Source organism: Rhamphochromis sp. 'chilingali' (genome assembly GCF_963969265.1).
Source record: "Rhamphochromis sp. 'chilingali' genome assembly, chromosome: 21".
Classification (NCBI taxonomy): domain Eukaryota; kingdom Metazoa; phylum Chordata; class Actinopteri; order Cichliformes; family Cichlidae; genus Rhamphochromis; species Rhamphochromis sp. 'chilingali'.
In genome coordinates, this window is record NC_137949.1 from 10920922 (window position 1) to 10943616 (window position 22695).

Sequence of the window (22695 nt, forward strand, 5' to 3'; positions counted from 1 at the left end):
CTCCGTGCATGAAAAAACGAAGTGAATCATCCCCCGTGTGAGGGAGGAGGAAGTCACCGAGTGCACCAGCAGAAAGGATCGACAATGAAACATTTAAGCAGAAGAGGAAACGCGACATCTAATCTGACAAAATGATTGCCAGCATTAAACTGAAGAACATTAGGGAAGAATTAAAGTTATGAACCATTGTGAGGAGAACAAGTTTTAAGATGTTTCTGATAGAAAAATCTTTTTTTTACTGACAGACGGAGCGTTTTCAGAGAAAAGTTTGACTCATCGTATTGTATGCTTTTTCTTCTTATTGCTCAAAGAGACAATAAAGAGCATGACTGAGTGAGCTGCTCAGAATACTACAATACAGCTAAAGCAGAGTTAGCTCTAAGTGCATCAGCGCAGTAATATACAGAGTTAAACCAGTTGAACATCAAAGGGGAGATTTGTTGCGAGTATTTTGTTGATATGCTCAAACTGATGCCGGTCATATGTTTCAAATAATGGAGCGGAGGGCAGCGCATGACCCGCTCGAATGTTTGCACACCCACAGCACACAGACAGCACTAAGCGATGAAACGTCCTCGAGTTTCTGAAAAATCCAGGGCACTGTGCCACCCGTGATATGGGACACACACACACACACACCCTCCCCAACTCCATCCAGTTCACCAATCCAGCTCAAGAGGTCCTCGGTTTGCCAAAAACGCTGAGCGCAACACAAATAAATCCCCCACACGCCGCTGCCAAGTGTGCACGCGTACAAAAAACATTAAACGCTGCACTTACAAAGGTACTGAGGATGGAAAATAACCTCAGAGTTTTTGGAAGCGGAGAAGTGGACACTCGATTTTACACACACGTGCACATAATCCACGGCTTCAGAGGACACTGCGCTGGTTTGCACCTTCATATCTGCTCATAACTGTGGACATAAACACTGTGCAGCTCTGCACCTTCAAAATGTGTCTTTTTACAATTATTTGTATTTTTTAAATAGTAAAAGAGGTGATGATGACGGGTGCAGACGTTAGTCCTGATTAGGGTCTAATTCCTGCCTCGCAAGCCCACTGCAGGTCCTTGAAGAGAGGCCAGGGCGACAGTGGACTCAGGAGACCCACTTCCACTCGCCGGATCTTGCAAACTCTTTCACTTTCTGCCATCTTGGCTTGTGAACCAAAAGGGGAGTGAGTCTGCATTTTATAGCCAGAATTAAGTAAAAAATTCTTTTTTTACCTGATTTTTGTTTCCCATGAGGCCAAAAATCAGACGTGAAATTAAAATCTGATTACTGACTGAGCCCTCCTCACCTCGTTATAAGGACGACACGTCTCCGTAAGAGTTAGGCCTCCCTGTGAGCAGGGCTGGGAGCACAGACTCACACAGACACACACAGACACACACAGACTCACACAGACACACACACAGACACACACAGACACACACAGACACAGTGGCAGATTCTGCTGATGGCTCTTTGTGTTCTCGCTGCATCGCTCTCATCTCTCTCCAACTTCCTCACACACTTTGGGGGAGATCTTAAATAAAACAGCCACAATCAAATTATATCAGGTACCTCGGTCCACCTTCGACGCACGGCGTTACCACGGGCAAAGAAAAGAAAGAGTATTTTCCGCCTCCCCAAACGGAGCCTCAAATCTGCTCTCATGACAGGTTCCACTAAATGAGATTTCAGCCCACTGCAGCCTTTTCCTAGAGATATGCCCACGATTCCCCTCACACCACCAGGCACAAAAAACGACAACCATTCCTGACAAATTGAAACGTTATTTTTTTCCCTTCCCGGAGAGAAATGACTGTACTTAGGAAAAAAATTATGAAAATGACACGAAGTGAATCTTGTTTGTGCCAGGAGGGACAGCAGATAAAAAACTAGAGGGAATACACAGAAATTGTTTTTTATTTTCTTCAAATGTGTTTTTCACTTTGTTCATCTGGGCATGCCATTCAACGGAGGAGGGGGAGGCGGCACGGGAGACAATAGTAATTCAACTGCTAAATTTAAAATTCAATTTATGAACTCCTCTCCAGCGCTGCGACTCTCGTGAGCTTTTTAGTTTTTTTTTATTTATTTTTTTTTATTTTGCAAAACAAAGCCATTAAAACAGAACATGGGTGAAATTACTGTGGGGTGAAACCTGCTAAATTGCTTTTCTGAGCTCAATCGACAACATTTTTATGTTGCGAAAATGATTTTACTCCTTCTTGCTTTAATGTGCTAAGTTGTTAATCAGAAAGAGACAAAACGCTCGACACAAAAGCCTCGGATATGTGGATTATGAGACACACACTGGGATCAAACGAACATAAAACAATATTAGTAAACGGTTATTATTCCAGTCCCATTTCAAATGGAGGAATTATTGGGGAAAACTGGCCCATTTATCCGCCGCGGTGAGGGAATGCGCACGCACGCCCGAACAGGTCCACGCTGCCGTGGCTCGTCCTCACCTGAAAAACAAACTACAGAGGGAAAAATACGCTTTCCTATTCAGCAGGTGCAGGAACGCTCCTGACGCTCGCCTTCAGGGCTGCAGAGTTTCCACTAATATCTCCACTAAGGCAGTTTCCATCCAAGCAACAGTGGAGCAGAATGTGTTCCCTCGTATGATGTTCTTTATGGTCTACAAGCTGCTTTATTGAGACACAGCAACTTGTGAAATTATCTGACCATCAAAGAGCAATTCGCTGAACTATTACGATCCTCGTATCATCTGGCGGTTTAACGTTTTCTCGAGCAACACATTCCTGCAGGTTGGATGGGAGCGTTTCATTTCAGGCCCAGTGCACTGGGGGCTGCAGTGTGTGCTGTCGGGGTAAAGGCCTATTTGGCTGGAAAATCAGTGCCATGTGAAAACTGTAAAAAAATTGCACCTGTATGAAAATCATTGATTATCGTCTGTTTGTGTTGGGAGGACTTGTGCAGAGCAGCAGCTTTAATTCCTGCGTAATGAAAGCGTTTTAGCCTGTGTGTATTTGTGAGGAGAAACAAATAAGGATAATTATTGTCAACGGATCCTCTTTATCCTCTGCGCCGCGCCGGCCTCCGGAGAATCAACGCGCTGCAGCCAGAGCCGGTTGGTCTGCTGGGACAATCAGCCTCGTCTTTTATGTTATTTATTTGCACCGTGCAGCAGAGCGCTCTCCAGCTCCTATTACACTGCGGGGCCCGGCGTTGCCCAGGCCTCCAGAACAAAGCTCCGCATTTCAGGCTTGAAACCCAGCGCGCTTTGGGCCTACTGCTGCACACAGAAAATAAAATGGAAAGGGTGGAAAAAGAAAAGATGGAGGCGGAAAGACAAGAAGAGAGACTGCAGCAGTGGGCGAGTGCAGATCGAGTTCCATATTAATGTGTGCAAATTCCCCCGCTCCTGCTGACTAAGATTAGAAAAATTAATTTCATGGATGCAGAGACAATACTGATGTCATCAAGCGGAGAGGAGAGGAGCAGCACGCCGTTAACTCCTCCCTGCCCAGGCTCCACGAGGAGCACATCAGCCTTTAATATCAGTTTATCGCCTCGTTTCGATGCCAGATCGAAGGAAACACTGACAGCAAAACGCCACACTTAGCCCTGACATTTCTTTCTTATCAATTCATCTCATCCTGAAAGCAGAACTGCGGCTGAGCGGCGTGCGCGTTGGCATTCCCGTGTGTGTGTAGCATCGCTTAGAAATTCACTGAATTATGTCCTGAAACACAATCTCATCCTGCATCTCAGCACGCACGCCTTGTTAGTAAAAAGTCTCATAACGAATGACAGTGTGAAGAGCAGTACTGGTCCGCGGGGAGCTAGGTAGAGCCAAATTGCGTTTCCTCAGCCCAATATGCCTGTACGGCACAGGCAGCTAGGCGTGAAGGCTGGCTAGCGATGAGAGGCATGAAATTGTCTGAGGAGAGAGAGGTGCAGGGCGCGACAGCCGTAGAGGAGGCGAGGGAAACGTATACACGCACGGCGGATGTTTCCCAATGGTGCCGTGAGTCGAGGAAGAAAAGCAGACAAAGAGAAGCCAGATAAGAGGTTGTTGTTATGAGGCCGACCGGCGGGCTTTTGTGTTTGGGGCAGCGCGCATGATAGCTCTCTCTCCTCGGAGCCAGCGATCGGTGCGCCCTCCACGATTGACACCAATATTTACACCACGCACACGCACGCGCTCGCACGCACGCGTTAGAGCGCTCAAAACAAACCCACCCCCTCCCGCGTGCTTCGGGAAAAGTTGCAGAGTGTTGTGTTTGTCACGGCCGGCACAAAGACGTCATTAACAGAAGGGGGAGGAGGGGAATGGAGGAGAAGAGAAGAGAGGAAAGGGAGGAGGAGGAGGAGGAGGAGGCGAGCGGCTGCTTCATCTGTCTCAAGTGAGATTGAGGTCGCGGGGTCGCCGGAGCCCTTTTCCTTTGCTGAGACTGGGAGCTGAAGAAGCGGCGGTGAGAGAAAGAAAACAGAGAAAGCCTCGAAGACAAAACGAGACGCGGCCGACATGCCAGCGACACGCCATTACAGAAGGAAAACAAATAAAATGCCATCGTCTGCAAACAGTCAAGGAAGCATGTGTGAAAGAACACACGCTGCAAATTTGCCAGCCGCGTCTGCTGCCAGCGTGCAGTTTTCCCAGACTGAATCATTCAGGTTTTCACTGCATAACGAGGAGAAAAAAGACGCGAACACGGGCGGGTTCTGCTGAGAGCCAGGGCCGGACTGGGACATAAAATAGTCCCGGGCGTTTTGACTAGAGACCGGCCGCCATTATAGGAAAAATCATAAAGCCTTTGAATGAAAACAAACGCTGATGTGACAGTGATGCTCACTGTTCTGATGGTATATATGCATCAATCGTTTGTTGTAAGACTCGGATAATTATTTATTAAAAGCGAGACATTTGAAATGAGAATAAGAAAGTATTTCTTTGTGCCCCCCTTTCCCTGTTAATGCCCTACCTGGCCCCCTGGCAACACTTTGCTAGACCCGCCCCTGCACAGTTACCAGCTGTCAGCTACAAAGAAAAGGATCCTGGTGTTATTTATCTCTCAGAAACAGTTCATAACTTCAACTCATTCATGTCACCTAAAAGGTAAACCTGTTTCTCCATCACCTGCTCAGCTCTGATGATTCAGTAAGGACATCTCCTGGTTTCATCTTCATGTTTCCCTCTCACCACATATCCAAACCGACATCATGACCAGCAGGTTTACAGCTGTGGCTCCAGCAAACATCAGCTGATACTAGAAATTAATATTAAATAAATTCTAACAACAGCTGATCAAACGTGCTGCTGTTGTTTAATGCGACATCTGCCGGTTTCTTCTTTCTGGCGCAAAGTGATAAACAAACGAGAGAGAAAAGCCGATCAGCTGATCATTGATCAGTTTCATGATTGAAGTAGCAACAGGAGAGGGAGGGGGAGAGAATGAGAGGAGAAGAGGCAGCTGTGCAGCATAAAGACAGAATAACTCCAGCTTTGTCTTTTTCATTGTAGCTGAAGTCCGGGACAAACTGTGTTTCTTTTCACCTCAACAGGAAACGTGTAATATTTTCTCTGAATACGAGACGGGACGGTTGGAAACTCTAATAACTAACCTTATAAATAAAATAAGATAAAACAAGTTCAACATCAGTAACATCATAGCACCCGCCCAGCTGTATAGAAACTCCGTCATGCTAGCTAGCACGCAGTACGAGTTATTGTAACTGACTGTAAAAAGTCAGCATAACGAAAATAAACTCCACCTAAACTTGGTTCATATCTGACCCAGATAGACTGCAGGGTAGGGCTGCACGATATTAGGAAAACCTACGATGTGCGATAACTGTGATCAATACTGCGATAACGATATGACTTGCAATAAAATAAATAGCAAAAAACAAACAAACAAATACATAATTTCCGTTTTACTGCAACAGTTTTATTTAATGAAAGCTGCTGTATTAGCAGTGTAAGAACAAAGTGCACTTTAACATTGAAACATTGCTCCCATAAAAAAACATTTCAACTCTTCAAACAGCTCTCTGTGGTTGTGTTGAAGATGATGGTGGAGATTAGTCGTGTTTCCTCTGGTGGTTGCCACGAGTGTTCGGCAAGTTTTGCAGAGCACCTGTGTTTGGAGAATGTCGTCTTTATCAAATCCAAAGTACCTCCAAATAAGCGAGGTACTATTTTTCAGCCTTTACAACTCTGACTCGTTGCTGCAGCGTTGTTCGCTCCCCGCCTGCGTAGGAGGCGGGCCTCTAATCCATTTGATTGGTTAATGCCGTGAAGGGCTCTATTCGACTGGTCAAATGTATAAAGGGGTTTCTTTGATTTGTAAATTCTTTAAAGCACGTGTGTAAACATTTTAAGGTACCCAATTACCGCAGTTTACGTCGTCTTTTGCGATGGGCCCATCGCGCAGGCTGATATCGCGATGACAATAAATTTTCGATTTATTGTGCAGGCCTACTGCAGGTCATAACTTCTTACCTGAAGTTCAGTTCACCGCCTCGGGTCTCTGCTCCTCCTGCCTTTCCGTCATCCACCCGCCAACGTGTTGCATCTGCTGGCCTCCACCACTTGCTAATGTTACTGAATCTGTGGAAGCTCCACAATAGCCAGCACCAAACAACTGAGTTATTTTTACACATCTCCTAGCATCTGGCCAATCCACCGCCTTTCAGTGTTTATACCGTTACGGAAAAAAAACGAAAAAACCCATCGGCCCATAAAAACGAGCCAGCCCATAACCAACTATGCTGAGAGCACAAGTCAAAGGTCAAGATTCCTTTTCTCCTCACGTGTTGAGCATGTTTTTATCAGCTTGCAAGCTCAAATGCTACAAATCAGCATCGTACCACCTTAAAAAAAGCTTCTCACCGGGCACAGAGCGCACTGAAAAGCCTCGAGGTAAGACCATGTACAGCTACTGCTTTGGACCCAATGCAAATGCTTTCAGGAAAGAGCACCTCCAACAGGGCTGCTTGCCTATTTTCGCATTACTAGGAGGTCTGCTATATTTCCAGTCTTTTCTCATCGCCAGGCGGGACTGACGTCTTTGGCCGGGCCTGGCGCGACCCCGGGAAGGAGGAGGGCTGCTGAAAAAGCCCATTTCATCTCAGGGCCACAGTGGAACGAGAGGAATGCGCTGCTCTAACTTCGCCGGGCTGCAGAACCCCACGGAGAGCTGCTGTGACACGACCGAATGAAAGAGATGAAAAATGGGCAGGAGGGAGCAAAATAACAATAACTCTATCTGCCCCCCTCTCAAAAAGGACCTGGCTATTAGAGTAAATGTGCTGCCCTTTTGCTTCCCACGTCTCCCGGTGCCCAAAGGAAATGCTGGCATTAAATATGCAGGCCAGAATCCCCCTTATTCAAGGAAATCACCACCTTTTTAATGGAATGCTGTTGGAGAGAAACTGCTTTTCTGCAGCTCGGATAATTATGAACGAGGCCCCGTATCACAAAGTGTGTTTATGAATTAGCAATGGTTATTCATGATATTGTGCTCAGAGTAGGGTGAAACTACATAAGCGAATACTAAGCGAGCGGACCGACAGAAATGATGCTAAAGGGTCCTGAGGGGGCCTTCTTTGCCATCCATTAGTCTTCCCTGTAAGGCAAAGCTTAACGAGCTCCTACAGGCTGGGAAGCTGGCCACTGAAGGAGAGGGAGCAGCGTAAATTATGAATATGAAAGCATGTGAAGCAAGGCCACAATAAGTCCCCCCTTCACATTATTGAGTTCTTGTCTGATGCTTCCTCGTCGATTTCTGACACACAGGTGTAGCGCCTCAAAAACGTCTTCGTGAAGGAATTAATAGCGATAACAATTCGACAGCGTCTAAAAAAGGAAGTTGACAGAAACTAGGTCATCCCTGTGGTGCAGTTAAAGAGCTGCCCAACTAAAAACAAGGATTTACATTCAGCCAGTTTGTTTTGGAGGACTGCCCAGTCCTCCCAGGGTGGAAGCATCCATATTTCTCCTGCGGGTGATCCATCACTTAAGCCCCCCCCCCCCAAGAAAACACAAATACAAACAACAAACAGATATCCTGACCTTCCTTCCTCAGGCAGATATTAAATACTCATTAAAAGTCACCTGAAACCATTTGAACCTAATTGATTTCATTATCGGACTCTGCACGACGCACAAGGTCCCCACGTCTGATAGCTCAGCTGGAAATGTGCAAAGTTAATTAGAAAAAAATTTATTTTCATATCATTTTTTTCCCTCTGCTCAAACGCCGTGAAGTGACGTGGAGAGAGACGCGCTGATGGAGCTGCGGCGATATTCAGCGTGGATGGGAACATGACGTGTTTATGCCTGCAGAGGTAATGTGTGTGTGTGTAGCTATGACAGATTGTGTACTAGCGTGCTAAGGTAATGTTCTAGCCCCCCCCCACACCAGTACCTCTTAACCCCTTCACCTACAGCATGTCTACTCTCCAGCACGACCCCATCTCGCTCCCCACACGGCGGTCAAGGCAGCACCAGCAGATGTGGCCTTCATTTTCTCCCGTGATGAATGCGAGTCTCTGTGCTTCCTCCTCGCTGGGAAGACTTCTCCCAAACATCTCCTCGAGTCTGGAAATAGGCTCCCCTCCCTGTGGCCCCTCCGGGTCACCCTCTGGGAGGCCGAGGCTTTGTCAGTCCAGGCCAGGCCTCCCATCTCCGGGGCTCTGACTGGGAATCAATCACTGAAGTTGGCTGGGAACATGAGGCGGGGGAGCTGGATCGATCAATGAGAGGCTCCAGGCCTGTGGGAGCCCTGATGCATGGCCCGACTGCACACACACACACACCTCTGACTCCAGCTGAACTCCACTATTTACTCCCATCATTGCTAAGCCCCAGGGCAGTTGTGTTTACGATGGCCTGGCTGCACCATATGAATACCATGTGACTGGTAAAACTGAGCGATATTTGCAGTTAAATGACCTTAATTAGATTTCAACGTGAAGTCTCCAGCACTCCTGAGTGTGCACAGAATGAGTTTTCATTTTGTTTTTGCTGCACGAGGAATGAAAAACGGAGAAAAAGCCGCTGAATTGCACTTGTTGTGTCAAGTTGGACATTTGTAAGAGCGCAGCAGATCGAGCCAGAATAACTACCCCAATTGCGACTTGTTTTACACACCAAACCCTGACCGACCTTTAACTCTCAGGTTTTTATTAAGAGCCAGACATATTAAAGGAACGCGTACATATTTCCCAAGAGAGGCTGCGGATCCTTGGCTGCGACACACGGACTCCACCATGTGACCAAATCTGTGAAAGAAAGTGTGCGTTTGTCTGTTCTTTGTACTGAGCTGCACGCCATATATATGACTTTACACACTGTGGATGCAACTTAAAAGGATTCTGAAAATGGCCGTGTGCTAACCATGTTTGAGTGTGTGTGGAAAGGCAGGAATTCACACACACATTAGTATAACTGTAAGTGCACAGCATGCTGGCGAGTGTCTGCCAGTATGAGCGAGAAAATGTGTGCAAGCATTTTGCATGTGTGCGAGCAGTGTGTACCATCTGTGTCCAGATGTTGAGTAGAGAGCAGCCTGCATGGACAGCCAAACAGTTGGCAGGCCTTCTGACAGGCCTGTGTTCCTTATTGATAGAGGGATCACAGAGACAGAAGAGTCAGCCGTGCTCAGCTAGACCACAATATTGTCCTCTCTGCTGTTATTCATCCCAGTCAGCCAGGAGAAAATGGGATGTTCTGAGCCAAGTTTGGAGCTGTCAGATCTGGGCCAAATAAGAGTTGAACGGGTTTCAAACATTTGGAAAACAGCACGAGGAGCGTTTGATTTGTCACACGCACGCAGCCAATTTCTCGAATGTAGAGCAAAAGAATTTCATTGTGTTTCAGTTCTGACACACGTGTTGTTAATGCAGGTAGAAATACGGCTGAACCTGAAGTGCACATCGGGGTGAACGGCAGCAAGGACCAACATGTTTGCAGAGCGGTTGGACTGGTTCCTCGGTTTTTCCTTGACTGACTGCAACACTTAATCTGATAATTTCAGTGTGCTCGCGAGGCCGGCGTGCAAAACAAAGCTGAAGGAATACAGCACTGCAGACAACTAACAAAAAATAATTTCCCCCAGGGATCAATAAAGTATTCTGATTCTGATTCTGAACTACACTGCAACAAAGAAGGTGACGTGACAACAGGAAGCTCCTCTGCTGCTTCATTTCTACGACTGCCAGGCAAAAACCCCTTCCCTGACCCCTGACCCCTGTGCCAGACTTATGAAGCAGAGCCGACATTTATGGAGGGCAGACCCTTTTCTGGGAGCTTTCATCCGGAAAGTTCTACAGCCGACAGTTTTGCGAGGGTCATCCGAGAGGAGCAGCCGCGTGTGGAGGCGAGAGCACGCCGAGCCGCCCGTTTTAAGAGCGGCCTCGAGTCTCGGAGGATTCGAGGCGTCGCAAGCTGCATCTGCACGTGTGCGGAAGTGGCACACAAAATCACGCAAAGATAAAAACAAGTGGCGGAAAACAGCGTATCAGAGAGCGTCCTGAAATTTTATCAGGCGATATCGAGGCTCTCATATCTGTCATCTCTCTTTCATCAAACTCCTCCGTCCCGTATACAAATTATTCATGCCAGCAGCTAAATGTATTCATACCATTCTGTTTACTTTATTACTCCACTTTTATTCTGCTCTTTTCCCCACATTTGTTTACAAGAATAAAAGCCTACTCTGACAGAATTATCCCTCTGCACAACAAAAATAAATCACAGCGCTTGCACACACATCATTCACATTCAAAGAGCACAGCTAAATTATAGATGGCCCCTTTCTCCTCAAATATGCATTTCATTAGCATTTCTTTCGCCTGTTGTCTTTTTCCCCCTATTCTGCCCGCCTGCACACGACCCACTCGTGTGTGTGTGTGTGTGTGTGTGTACATGACTGCAGAACGGGAACAGCCTTGCAGCAAAGCAGGACGCGTCCCCTTTCCCAAGCCTAATTTAGGATTCAATTACAATACTCTTTAAAAAGCGTCGACTTCGCAATTAATTATTTTAAGATTAGCCTGACAGTAATGGGCCTCCCACCGACGCCAGGCAGCGTACGACTGCCCGCCTGCACCCAGGACTGCTGTCTCTTCATTCACTACACACACGTCTACACACACATGTGCCTTTACTCTTTCATTCTCCGTCCTCTTCTTCCGAGGAAACGGACGAATCCTCCCCCTTCTCACCTCTACCTGCCTTCTTTCCTTCTACCTGGCCTCACAGTTGCGTTTCACTTTGTTTCTTTGCGTTGTGTCACACAGCTCATGTTGCTTCGGCACAGCGGACTGCTTTTCACGAGCCACCGGGGCCTTCTCCCACATCCTCCCGCGTCCCCGGGAAACGTTGACTGATGAGCCCCGCAGTAATGCGCGCACGCACGTCAGCACTCGCGCCCGAAGGCTCACGCACAGCCGTCTGTCACTGCTGCTGCCAGGCGTAAGCGAAAAAACACGCCGCCCTCCGCCACGCTTTGATTGGAGCCAAGCGAAGCATTTTTCCTCCCCCTTCCTCTTCACTGCCGCCGCTGCTTTTTTCTCCCACCCTTCACCACCACCACCACCCCCCAAACCTGTTTTTTTTCTTTCCTCGTTTCGGAAATGAATGTCATCATCCATCCCTTTACTCCCGCCGCCACGACTCCCACCCGTCACCCCCGGGCAAACCTCAGCCGAAGCCCCCGATTCTGTTTATTTAAATATTTGATATGTAAGCAGTCATAAAATAAATGTCAGAGAGGGGAAGGGAATGGATATGTGGGGAATGAGGCCATTACGGGTAATGGTTTCTGATGCTCGTCACCCCCACAGTCTAACACCCCCACCCCTCAACCCCACCACACGCAAACCTCCACATGACAGAGCCTGCAGTCGCTGAAGCAACAGGGGAATACAACAACAGGGAGACGGGGCCTGAGCAGTCTGAGTGTGTGTGTTTGTGTGTGCATCACAAAAGCATAGACGCAACAGCTGCACACACACACTCACACACGCACTTGTTCGACTAGCGATATGGAAAATAGGCCCTCCCATGCACAATTGACTTCTAATACATTGTATACTCCTCAAACCATCCATTTGCCAGGCATTGCAATTTCAGGGGCCCTGAAAGCAGCACTTTGCCAGCACTTTGCAAAATACCTTAAAAAATCTGCAGCCTTTACAAACGCGCTCTCACAGTAACTGCCAACTCGAACATGTCTCTTAAAGTGACAACACAGCCGCGTTCCTGGGGATATTGAACGCCGCTTTATCGACTCGCCAGAATTTTCATGTTGGACACAAGACCCCACGCTACCTCCTGTTTAGACACCTCGTCCGCCAATACCATTCCGTGCACGCTCACGTGTACGTCTCCCAGCTAGTGGCACCCGAAGGATTACATGTCTGTGACAATTTCACCCAGGAACTGATAAAAAACGAGAGGTAGGCGGGGTGAACGCATCAAGCGCAGCGCTGAGAGAGAGGGAGAGGCTCTGATGGTGTACTGTGAACAACCTTGAGTTTCTCCTTGATGCTGAGATACTCAAATACTGCAGATCAGCACAAAAAAGAAAAGATCTCCAATTAAGAAGAAAGAAATCACAGCAAAATGTTCATTAGTGCCGATGGTGTATTGGTTTGGCATTTTAGGGCCTTTTATTCTCAGACCTTTGCCTAACAAGCTCCCCGGCCACACCAAAGGGCTGCAGGGGGGACAGTGACATCACATCGGGAGTCAGAAGTCAAGGAGAGGTGTTGCCGGCTCTTGACCTCGTCACCTCTAATTGCTGAAACGTGCTGTGATTTTCCCATTTGTCAGCATGCAGGAATGTCTGCAAGCATGTCCAGCCTTGCCTTGTGATGTAAATGGAGCACACACACTTCTCCAACACCCCCAAACTCCACTTTTAGCTTTCACGCTCCTAATCGTGGCATAAAGAAGCCCGTCCCCACAGCACTGCACATACATACACTCATTTAAACACTCTGTGTCCCTGCTGTCCACACACATGCCTATGATCGCCTTCCTCAAATGCATACCTGCATTTCCTTCACACACACACAGCCCTCTGCCCCTTCTGTCTGGGTCAGGGAGCCCTCCAGAGCACCTCGCCCTCTCCGCTGTTAATTACCACTAATTGGCCCTGCTCGTTTTTCCCCCCCACTATAATGAAACCATTCATCTTTACTACTTAATGAGTAGGCAGTGTAGTCACCAGCCAAGGTCACTCACAACTCGCATCCAAACGACAGAAAGAGACTTTGGAAACAACTGTGGGGGAAAAAGACGAGAGACAAAAGAGCAGAAAGAGATAAACGGGCTGTTTCAAACACAAAACGTGAACTAGCACCAGTTTGCATACATGACTTGGCTCTTTGGAACGAAGCCAGCGTGTAAGAAAAAGTTGAGAAACGTCTGGGAGCTGTGGGAGTCTGCAGCGTCCGACTAAAACCACAACACAGAGAGGGGATTTCCAAAGACAGACTAATTAAAACGGGGTTATGTGAATGAAAACAATAGCTCTCTAAAAGCGCCGACCAAAGCCGTAAATATAAAAATGCATTTTCCAAATAAATTAAGAGCCTTCTCTCTGGCTTTAGCACACATAATTATCAAAACAACCCCCCCCCCCCCCCCCAGTGCAGGACCCCGCCCCGGCAGGTGAGAGGGCAGCACGTTAGGACGTCTCAGCCACCATAAAACACCTAATTAATACTCAACACCTCAAATATTAGTCAAGGGGTTGTGTTGCAATCGTATCTCGGGAGATTCTAAAAGAAGGCAAGTTATTGCTGGGGAGGAAATAACCACACAGAGTTATGAATATCTGGATAATGATGCCCAGGAAAGCTGTATTTAAATTCCCTTAAAGACACTCAAGTGAAACTCAATTCAGGTCTTCCTAAGGAAAGATAAAACTCTGCACGTCTATATTTGTCTGATGCTGATAAATTACCTGGAAATAAAGTTATAACTCAATGAATGAGAAGAAGATTTTATGGTACAGCATGTTTCACATGTGCAGCGCGGGGTCAGCGGGTCAGACGGGAGGAAAATATCTTTATGCCGCCGCCTGCGTGAGCCGGGAAGATGCCAGTCTTTGCCTGACAGCCAGCAATTTCTTTTCAGACCTTTGGTCTTTCCCTCAGAGAAGAATGGCCGTGTTGCGGTTTCTCCTTTCAGCCTCGTGCAGCGCAGCAGAAGCGCGAGCGGTCACGTGCTCCAGCGTGGCGATCAGCCCGGCGCGTCAGTGTTTATAGATGGGACGCTCTTCTATGGATTATGTTAATGTGGTATTCCACGCTCCCCTCTGGCATGTGTCTGACATTACAGTAACCTTTGCATGTTTAGCCAACAGTAACTACGGATGTTCATCGAGCTGGGCGGCGTGCACGCGTGTGCACACGCTCAGAAACGCACAGACATGCAGGCACAGCAGCACGGGGAGATTAACTCCACACAGTAAACAAATGCTCTCGCCATCCGTATTGATATTCTTTGAAGGAATTAACATCTTAAAGAAATAAGACATTTAAACACCAAAATAAAGTTCACTCATGTTGTCGATATCTAATCCAGTTCATCCGGTTTGTGTCAAAGGAGTGGCTGGAATGTAGAGCTCACTCGTCCGGCTGCATCACGCTCACAACAACAAACTACATTTTCAACACAACCTCTCATCCCACAGACACCAGCTCCAAGCAGTGCGAAGTATGCATCTGTGTTGTGCAGCCACTGAGCATGCATCTCTGCACAGAAGAGGATGTGGTGTGAATGACTTCCTAAATTATTGAGAGAAAATTGATCTAAATGAAGCAGAGTTCAGCCAGGAGTGACCGAGAGCATCCTGTTGTGACCAGTGTCTATAAAGTCCCACAATTTGGGGTTTGGAGAGGTAAAAGATGACAAGATTATGCTGTGGCTCTGAAAAATATATCCGCGTGGTTGAGTGCACGTTTAAGGCCGAGCGCATGTGTGGAAGAGAGGAAAACCAGAAACTCGGAGCATCTCTGCGTTGCATCGTTTTCCTATTTCTGTCTTCCTTCACAAACGACACGCAGCACCGTGCTGGCCGTGTTTGCTTTTTGGTTTTTTTAGCTGAACAAATGGTCCCACCATGCCAGAGCTGATTAGGATCAACTCAAGCCAAACAGCAAGATGTGTGACTGGAGAGCAGAGCCTACAGTGTGGTGGAAACAGTGAGAAGTGCAGAGGCTTTGATGTGGAAAGTGACAGATGACGGCGATGATAATTTTGATGATAATGATTTTCTCGCAGGCTGGTAAGAGGATGGTGGCAGCACGCTATTCATACATGAAGTCACACACACACGCGCAGACTGTGTGTGTGAACCAATCATTTTTCCTGAGCAGTAAATAAACGCAGGCCTGCATCCACTACTCTCACCTTCACATTATTATAAACAGAGTATCTATGAGCAGGGCTGAAGACAAACCTCAAGGTAAAGAAAAAAAGGGGGATTCTCATGATACAGTGGGAAAATAATGTGCACCAAAAATCTTCTGAATTCCTGAAAACACTGAAGATAATCTGCCAATTAACCTCCTCTCCTCTGCTTTTGTTGCACTGAAATGTTGGACCATTAGCTCTATTGTACAGAAGGAAGTGAGGGAGACTTGAATCTTAAAATGTCACGCTGGTATCTTAAAATTTTCATTAATTGCAGCAATCACAGAATTGCTCATTTCCGAAGGGACCGGCGGCTACGCTTCCCGTTTCCTCTTCTGCTGCCCACAGAGGGGAGAAGGGAAGAGGAGTGTGCAGCCCACAGATCTGCTCAGGATTGTGTATAAATATTCGATAGGACACGCTTACTCTCTAAATACCTCTGGCCTGACCGCTGGTCCCCCGGGAGACCTGCAGAGCTACTGAGAGCGAGGCACAGAAAAGCAACAGAGGAGAAAATACAAAACGAAGCATCTCTCTAAGCAATAAGTGCATCAACGTATCTGTTTACCCGTAGTTACATTTATGTTCCTGAGCAAGAAAGAAAGAGAAAGAAGGAAGCCCCCTCCTGTGGTGCTCGGGGGGTCCGTCCATTCAAGAGCCGCACGTGGCTAATTAGCATATTTGAAAGTCAGAGCAGCGGGGTTGGGGGAAGCTGGGGCGCCACGCCCCCCCTCACATACACAACAGTAAAAAAGAAGGAAAAGAGGAAGCCCAGTGTCTGTGTGTTCGAGTCAGAAATAGTTCTTTTTCTTCACATTTTCATAAAGCTGAAGTCGGGAGGCGACTGGAACCGTGCTGACATTTCCCAGAGTTCACACACTCATTCTCTCGGTAAACTCGGCCAGGCCAACTCCACAGAGGTCGGCGGGCCTCCGTGTGACTCACAGCAGATATCGCCTACATTTCTACACGTGCAGCCTTCCTATGGGCCGTCTGCCTCCTCACACGCAGACAGGACAGCAGCAGACTCTGTGTTTATGTCAGTGCCAAAGGACCTCACGCCTCCTGCAGCAGCTCTGTGTTTAATTCTGCGATTATTAAACAATGAAAATGGTTCAAGTGGCATTAATACGTCTGCGTCTGGTCCATCAAACCTGAGGTGAAGCCTAACAAATAACAAGTCCTCAGAAAGAAATCCAGAACTTCTGACTACTTCATCCACCTCGAAGTGTCAAATCTCCCATATGAACAATTAGCCGTCTTCCCCAAAACTGCTTTGTTTTTTATTTCACGGCCGCCCCCTGACGCCGGCAGCTCGGGGAAGACGGAGCTGAGAAACAGCTGACACAAAATCAACACCCGCTCACAGTAATTAAATCCTTTCTTCAGGGCATTTACTCACCAACCTTTGACTCCAGGGGATGCTGTGAATGCATAGCAGGGCCGGAAGGGGAAAAAAAACAAGTACAATCATTTTATTAGCCGGTTAATAATACACAGGCTTTACATCCAGTGATGCAACTGGGCAGTTTTTTTTTTTATTCTTATTATTTTTCAGGATCAGAATTAATTGGTGTTTTGTGGAAACCGCATGCAGACCAGGGAGAACCCCGGCCTGCCAATTACCTACGCCGGCTCCACGTTTCATCCAAGGAAGATGAAAAATGCTGCGCAGGCCCTTATCGGACGCAACAGAGCAAATTAAAATTTCACTCTAGTGTTGCTAATCAGCATCGCGCTGGCTGGCCGAGACAGATGTAAACAAAACAACATAAACAAACGGCAGGCGGGGGGGGGGGGGCTGAGGTTGGACTGCTTACTGCTGACGAAAGGACTTCAGCCTGCCACGGCCAGCACATACAAACAGAGGAAAGAAACACAAACACTCAAGGACACCCACACACACAGAAACATCTAAAAGCACAAAGCCCACACACACACACACACACACACACACACACCTGCGTGTCCATTTCCTGACCAGACCCCGTGGGCTGTCCATCTGATGCAGAACATGTACCATAAATTAAATTCCAGCAGCCATACTCAGGCCCATCACTATGCACAAGGCTCCCCGAGATAGCCGCATAATACAAAGTGACATTGATGCATTGCTCCCATTATAAAGTCTTTGTTCGTATCACACTATTAATTCATAAGAGAAATGTAAACAGTATGCACTGGAGAGCACTGCGAGCAGGGATCATTTCAAGGTAAGCACATTACCCAAGGATGGGATTCGGTCGAGCCTTTGATAACGCAGAGCTACCGAGCTTTGATTTCAATTCGAAGAAGAAGAAGAAAAACACACACAAAGGAAAACACTGAGCATAATAGTGACAAATTAGTGGAAACTGTAAATATCCATTAATTTTTGTTTTATTAGGTCAGATTTTAAAAGAGTCGCTGCTGTAATTATCTCAGCAACACTATCTCCCTCTTACTAGGCCCTCATTATTATCTGCTAATTGCTTTTTTCCTTCTGTGTGTGTTGTGTGTGTTCTGATTAGGAGACAACAGACGGATGCTCGTCACATATAGGACGAGATAGAAAGAATTTTATTTGCAACGTAAACTTAAATAAGTCGTTAAAATTGCATGTGGTGTTGTAGCGGTGCCATAGTTGCACGGTGTGTGTGAGGAGGAACCACAGGCAGCAGAGAAACACAGGAGGAGACATCCCAGCAGAAAATCTCAAACTACAGCCACAACAATGCTCAGCTGCCATCCAATCAAACGCAACCCGGGAATTAGAAAAGAAGGTTCAATGTCATTTTCAGGAGTGTCGACACGCACCTGTACACACACACAGCCTTCAGTTTGGTGAATGGCCACTGTAGTGGGATGTTGTTGGGGGGGGGGGCAGCAGTGTAAATGAGGTGCACTCGTTTTGTTCACAGCTTGCTCCTGAAGAGAGGCAGTGGGGAGGGAAATTGAATTTGAAAGAGGGGAAGCTGTGCCAACAGGTGACAGAGGCGTGCTTCGACCAAACGCACTCTGAAGTGAGGCGCAGTCATATCACGGGGCCAATTTGGAGGCAGTATTATGCACTACACCGCTCTGCGTTTTTCACACAGCCTGTCACAGCGCGCAGGAGAGCACCGCTGCCACTCCAAATATGAATTAAACATAGGCCTTTTGTAGCGTGAATATACCGCTGCTGAAATGTTGGTAGAGTCAAGAAAAAACAGAGTAGCACACTCACTTACTCCCAGAGTGGAAAACTGCGACATAAAACTGGTAAATGTGAGAGGAGTTTCGATGCGTGGTGTGTCAGAATGAACAAAAATGCAGAAGGAATGAAGCTCATGCGCCTGACTGATCTGTCTGTCTGCGATTTAATAAATAGAAGTCATGCAAACAGCCACTAATAATTAGCTATTGTGTTACAGAGTTAAATTGCTCTAGTTTTCTGGTGACCATCTTATCAGTGCATAATTTGCTACGATCAACACAACAGCAATCCCTCCCACGCTAAAACATTCACTTCATTTCCTCAGCATCTAACACAAATTGCCTTTGATTGAAACAATGTAGGCTAATGAACTGCTTTTGTTTTGTGAGAGGCAGACACTATAAGCTGTGCTCAGCCACCTTGCCCTCCAGTCGTCCAGATGTGCCATCCAGCAGTGCGCATAATTTAGTGCGTCGAAAACAACCTCACGATAACGGCTCTTCTGGAGAAACTCTATGATGTTTAGGTTCGGGGTTCTCGACTGGCAGCTACTCCCTCGCCTGGCTGCAGGTCTGCAGGCAGCAGAAATGTTGGGGGGCGGGGGGCACTTGCTCCGTCTCCAACACTGTCACTGCTCATGTCCCCAGGAGGAAAGCATTCAGCCTCAGCTGCAAGAGCATCCAACAGCTTCAGGGGCTACAGGGTAAAAGCTGAAGGAGGGCTTCTGCAAAGCCTTTTATTTCTAAATATATCTATTATTATACTGCATTATATATTACATGGCAATTAAATAAAATAAATAAAAGTGTTGTACAATTTTTGACAATTCTGTTTAATCAGAAAAAATTTAGCCCAATAATTCATTTTTTAAAATGTTCCACACTGAATTCAGCGTGTGTTTTCTTCTGTTGTGGCAGACACTGCAGCCTTTTGCATGTCTGCTCAGCGAGGAGAAAAATAATGGAAATGATCAAGAGCAAGCTAACCTTCAAAAAACTTCAAATATTACACTGGAAGGCCTCCAACGCCACAATGTTCCCAAAAGACGCGAACGCATCACCACTCCAGGAAAAACACCCCTGCAAGAAATCCTCCGGATTTTTCCTGAATGCCTTCTGCCCAGCGGGGCCACAGGGAGCCAATCAGATGGCTGACTGGGTGTCAACTGTACGCCTGGAGTACACAAAGCTTTTAGCTACTTTACCTCCACTATTCAAATTCCGAACAGGGAATAAACAAGACGCGCAGGAGCGCTCCAGCTCCACGCAGAGCGCGCAGAGGAGGACAGGCGCCTTTTCCATGGGCGCAACGGCCGATGCCATTTCAACTGAGCTAACAGACGAATGCTGTAGTTTGTTAGCATGTTATCTTCTACGTGAATTTTTCACGGGTGCTTCGAACACAGCACCACTTCAAAACAGGGCCTTTGGCACCACGTCGGCACAGAGGTGAACCTTCCAGCGCGGCCGGGTTTTAGTTTGGCGCATGAAACTGCAAAACTGAGGAGTACACAACTGCAGTGTGGACATGTAAGCTGTGGTGACAGAACGCGGGCTATTAATGAGCCCATGTGAATTTTTAAAAAAGCAACTCCAATGCGTCTTCAAAAAAAAAAAAAAAAAGAATACATGAAAGAAATACATGCGCGCAGATTTCTTCCCACTGTTCATATTAAAGCCTCAGTCAGAGGTCTGTGCGTATGTGTGTGTATGTAACAATGTAACACGATTTTAAAGGTCACTCACACACACACACACACACACACACACACACACACACACACACACACACACACACACACACACACACACACACAGCATCATGAGGACACCGGGGGGCCTCACACAAGTTTCTTAAACTCACCTGCGTCCTGCCGAGGCCCTGCGTTGCGTTGCCAGGGTTCATTGCGTGTGGATGGCTCCTCTGCTGCCCTCCCCAGTGGGCCGAAGTGGCTCCATACTGGGACCCCACGTCTTTTCCCGGGCCCATGCCGGCTTGCTGCTGAGCCGTAGGGCCGCTGTAGTCCTGATAGGCACCCCCGTAGCCCCGCATCATCGGGCTGGGGGACGTCAGCAGTTGGTTGAGGGTCGGGGTCGCCCCCGAGGGATGCTGCTGCTGCTGTGGCTGCGGCTGGGTTTGTCCCGGGAACCTCTGGAAGCCAGCCGAAGCAGCTCCCAGAGGAGACTTGCCGTGGCTCGCAGAGGAGTTGCTGCCCATCATCATGTTCCCAGGTTGCCGACATCCAGAGGGGCCCATCATCCCGTAGCCCCCGCCGCCGTAGCCTGCTCGGTAGGCGGGATACTGGCCGTACTGGCTGTTGTGGTACCCTGCTTCGTGGGAGTTCTCCATGCTGTTATGTGCCGAGGAGTGCGTTATCCCCATCCCGCTGCTTTGTTGCTGCTGCCCGCCATGTTGCTCGTAGCAGGGCCTCGGAGTGTAATAGTTGTTATTGAACTCGGAGTTGTTACTCGGTGGCCCCAAGTTCGAGTGCTCGTACCTGGCGGCCATCATCCTCTCGGAGGGCTTACAGGTGAGCTCCCCTTCACCTTTCCCTGTCATGTGCTGCTGCTGTGGCTCCTCCTGGCCCCCCAACAGGTTCTCTTTGCCGCTGTGGTGTTGGTGATCCGCGCTCCTGTCCCCGCGGGGAACCTGGCCGTTGTTATTGGCGCTGTTGTTACTTTGGATCTGCCGCTGCTGATGTGGCGCAAACTGGCCGAATTGCGGCGGCGGCTGCTGCGGTGGCTGAGACTGAGGGGGATCTCCGCTCCCCGCACATTTCAGCTTGTGGTTCGCGATCAAACTCGACTCCATCGAGGAAGGGCTCGAATTAGTCGACGCCGTGGCGGACGCGAGGTTATTCCCAGCCTTGTCGTGTCCGTCCGGAGCGCCGTGACTCGTGGAAGTTGAATGGACCATGCTGAGCTCGTTCCGGCGGTGATGATCTACATTATTCAGAGTCCCATCTCCAGCAGCCAGCATCGGTCCCGTTCGCTGTCCTGTACCTCCTCCTCCGGATTTCCCCGAATTGAGCTCGGGACCCAGACCGCCGGCTAGTTTCTTATTTTTGCTGTTGGTTCTGGTCGGAGCCGATGCCACTTGCGCAGCCATGGTCACTCCAACATCTCAGCGCGCAGTGACAGCGAGCCCCGACCAGCCGCGCGCGCACAAAATAACACAGAGGGGAGAAAACACGAGCTCAGGGGTCAAAAATAAAACCCGCGGAAAAAGCTTCGCCTGGCTGTCGCGCTGCTGCTGCGGTGGCGTCAGCGAGGCTTCATCTTCAAAGTTTCTCTGGCAGGTTTAAAGAAACTTTTTGCCTTCCCCCCTCCGCCTCTCCTCCATCCCGGTTCTCAGTAATGTGTAGCAGCGTCTCCTGGAGCCCTTGTGGCCCAGCATGGCATGAGAGAGAGCGGGCTCTACCAGCTTATCCACCTCCAGGGCTCCGGCGTGCCTCACATGGAAAATCCGGACTGGAGTAGCGAGCCATTAGGCACGCCGCGTAACGGTCTTTCCACGTTTACAATAATTTGCGAATCGATTTCAGGATAAAAAACGACCCGCGCGGTGCCAAAACGGTGCTCGCAATACACAACATGCCCCCGGAGTCATCACAACGCCTAGCTTTAATTTATCAGCACATCAGGAAACCAAGACGGAAAAGCCGACCTTTAACTTCAAAGTTTGTTTCGTTTTTGGATGAATTTACAAATCACGTCCTCGCGTGCTGCTCCACTCCACGGCGACCCTCCAGACGAGCGCGCTAACGAAACATGAAGTTAGGCTTTGCGAGTTTCTGCGCCATTATCCAGATCAGATTTTCCCTCTCCCCACCCTCCCTCCCTGTCCCTCGGCTCAAGCCAGTTCTCTGCAGCTCTGACAGCAGTCGGACACGCAACCGCAAGCGGTGCGCAATAATGTTGCCATCCGAATAAGAACGTAAGCTCACTTTATAACAGCTTTAACGCCCCAACACCTCCACCACGGTTCCCATCACAGTCTTGTTTTCAACCCTAAATGATCTACTACCTCTCCAACAAAGACACACGGTAATCCCGTAATAACAGGAAACCCAGGAAATCTGTAATAACTATTAATCTATAGGACTAACTGATGCGACAGCAG

At 48.0% G+C, this 22695-nt stretch overlaps 1 protein-coding gene across 8 annotated transcripts in view; it reads right to left on the reverse strand.

Moving 5' to 3' along the window:
* Positions 1 to 22299, reverse strand: part of LOC308389056 (AT-rich interactive domain-containing protein 1B-like) — a 163442-nt gene extending 141143 nt beyond the window's left edge. For 6 of the 8 annotated variants that reach the window (XM_080870190.1, XM_080870185.1, XM_080870189.1 and 3 more), the window contains exon 1: positions 20437 to 22298. In XM_080870190.1, coding sequence (XP_080726316.1) covers positions 20437 to 21681 — 1245 coding nt within the window. In that variant the 5' untranslated portion in view covers positions 21682 to 22298. Of the gene's footprint in view, positions 1 to 20436 lie in introns of all 8 variants that reach the window. The other 2 variants (XM_080870186.1, XM_080870188.1) reach the window with 1 other exon arrangement.
* Positions 22300 to 22695: the final 396 nt, after the last annotated feature.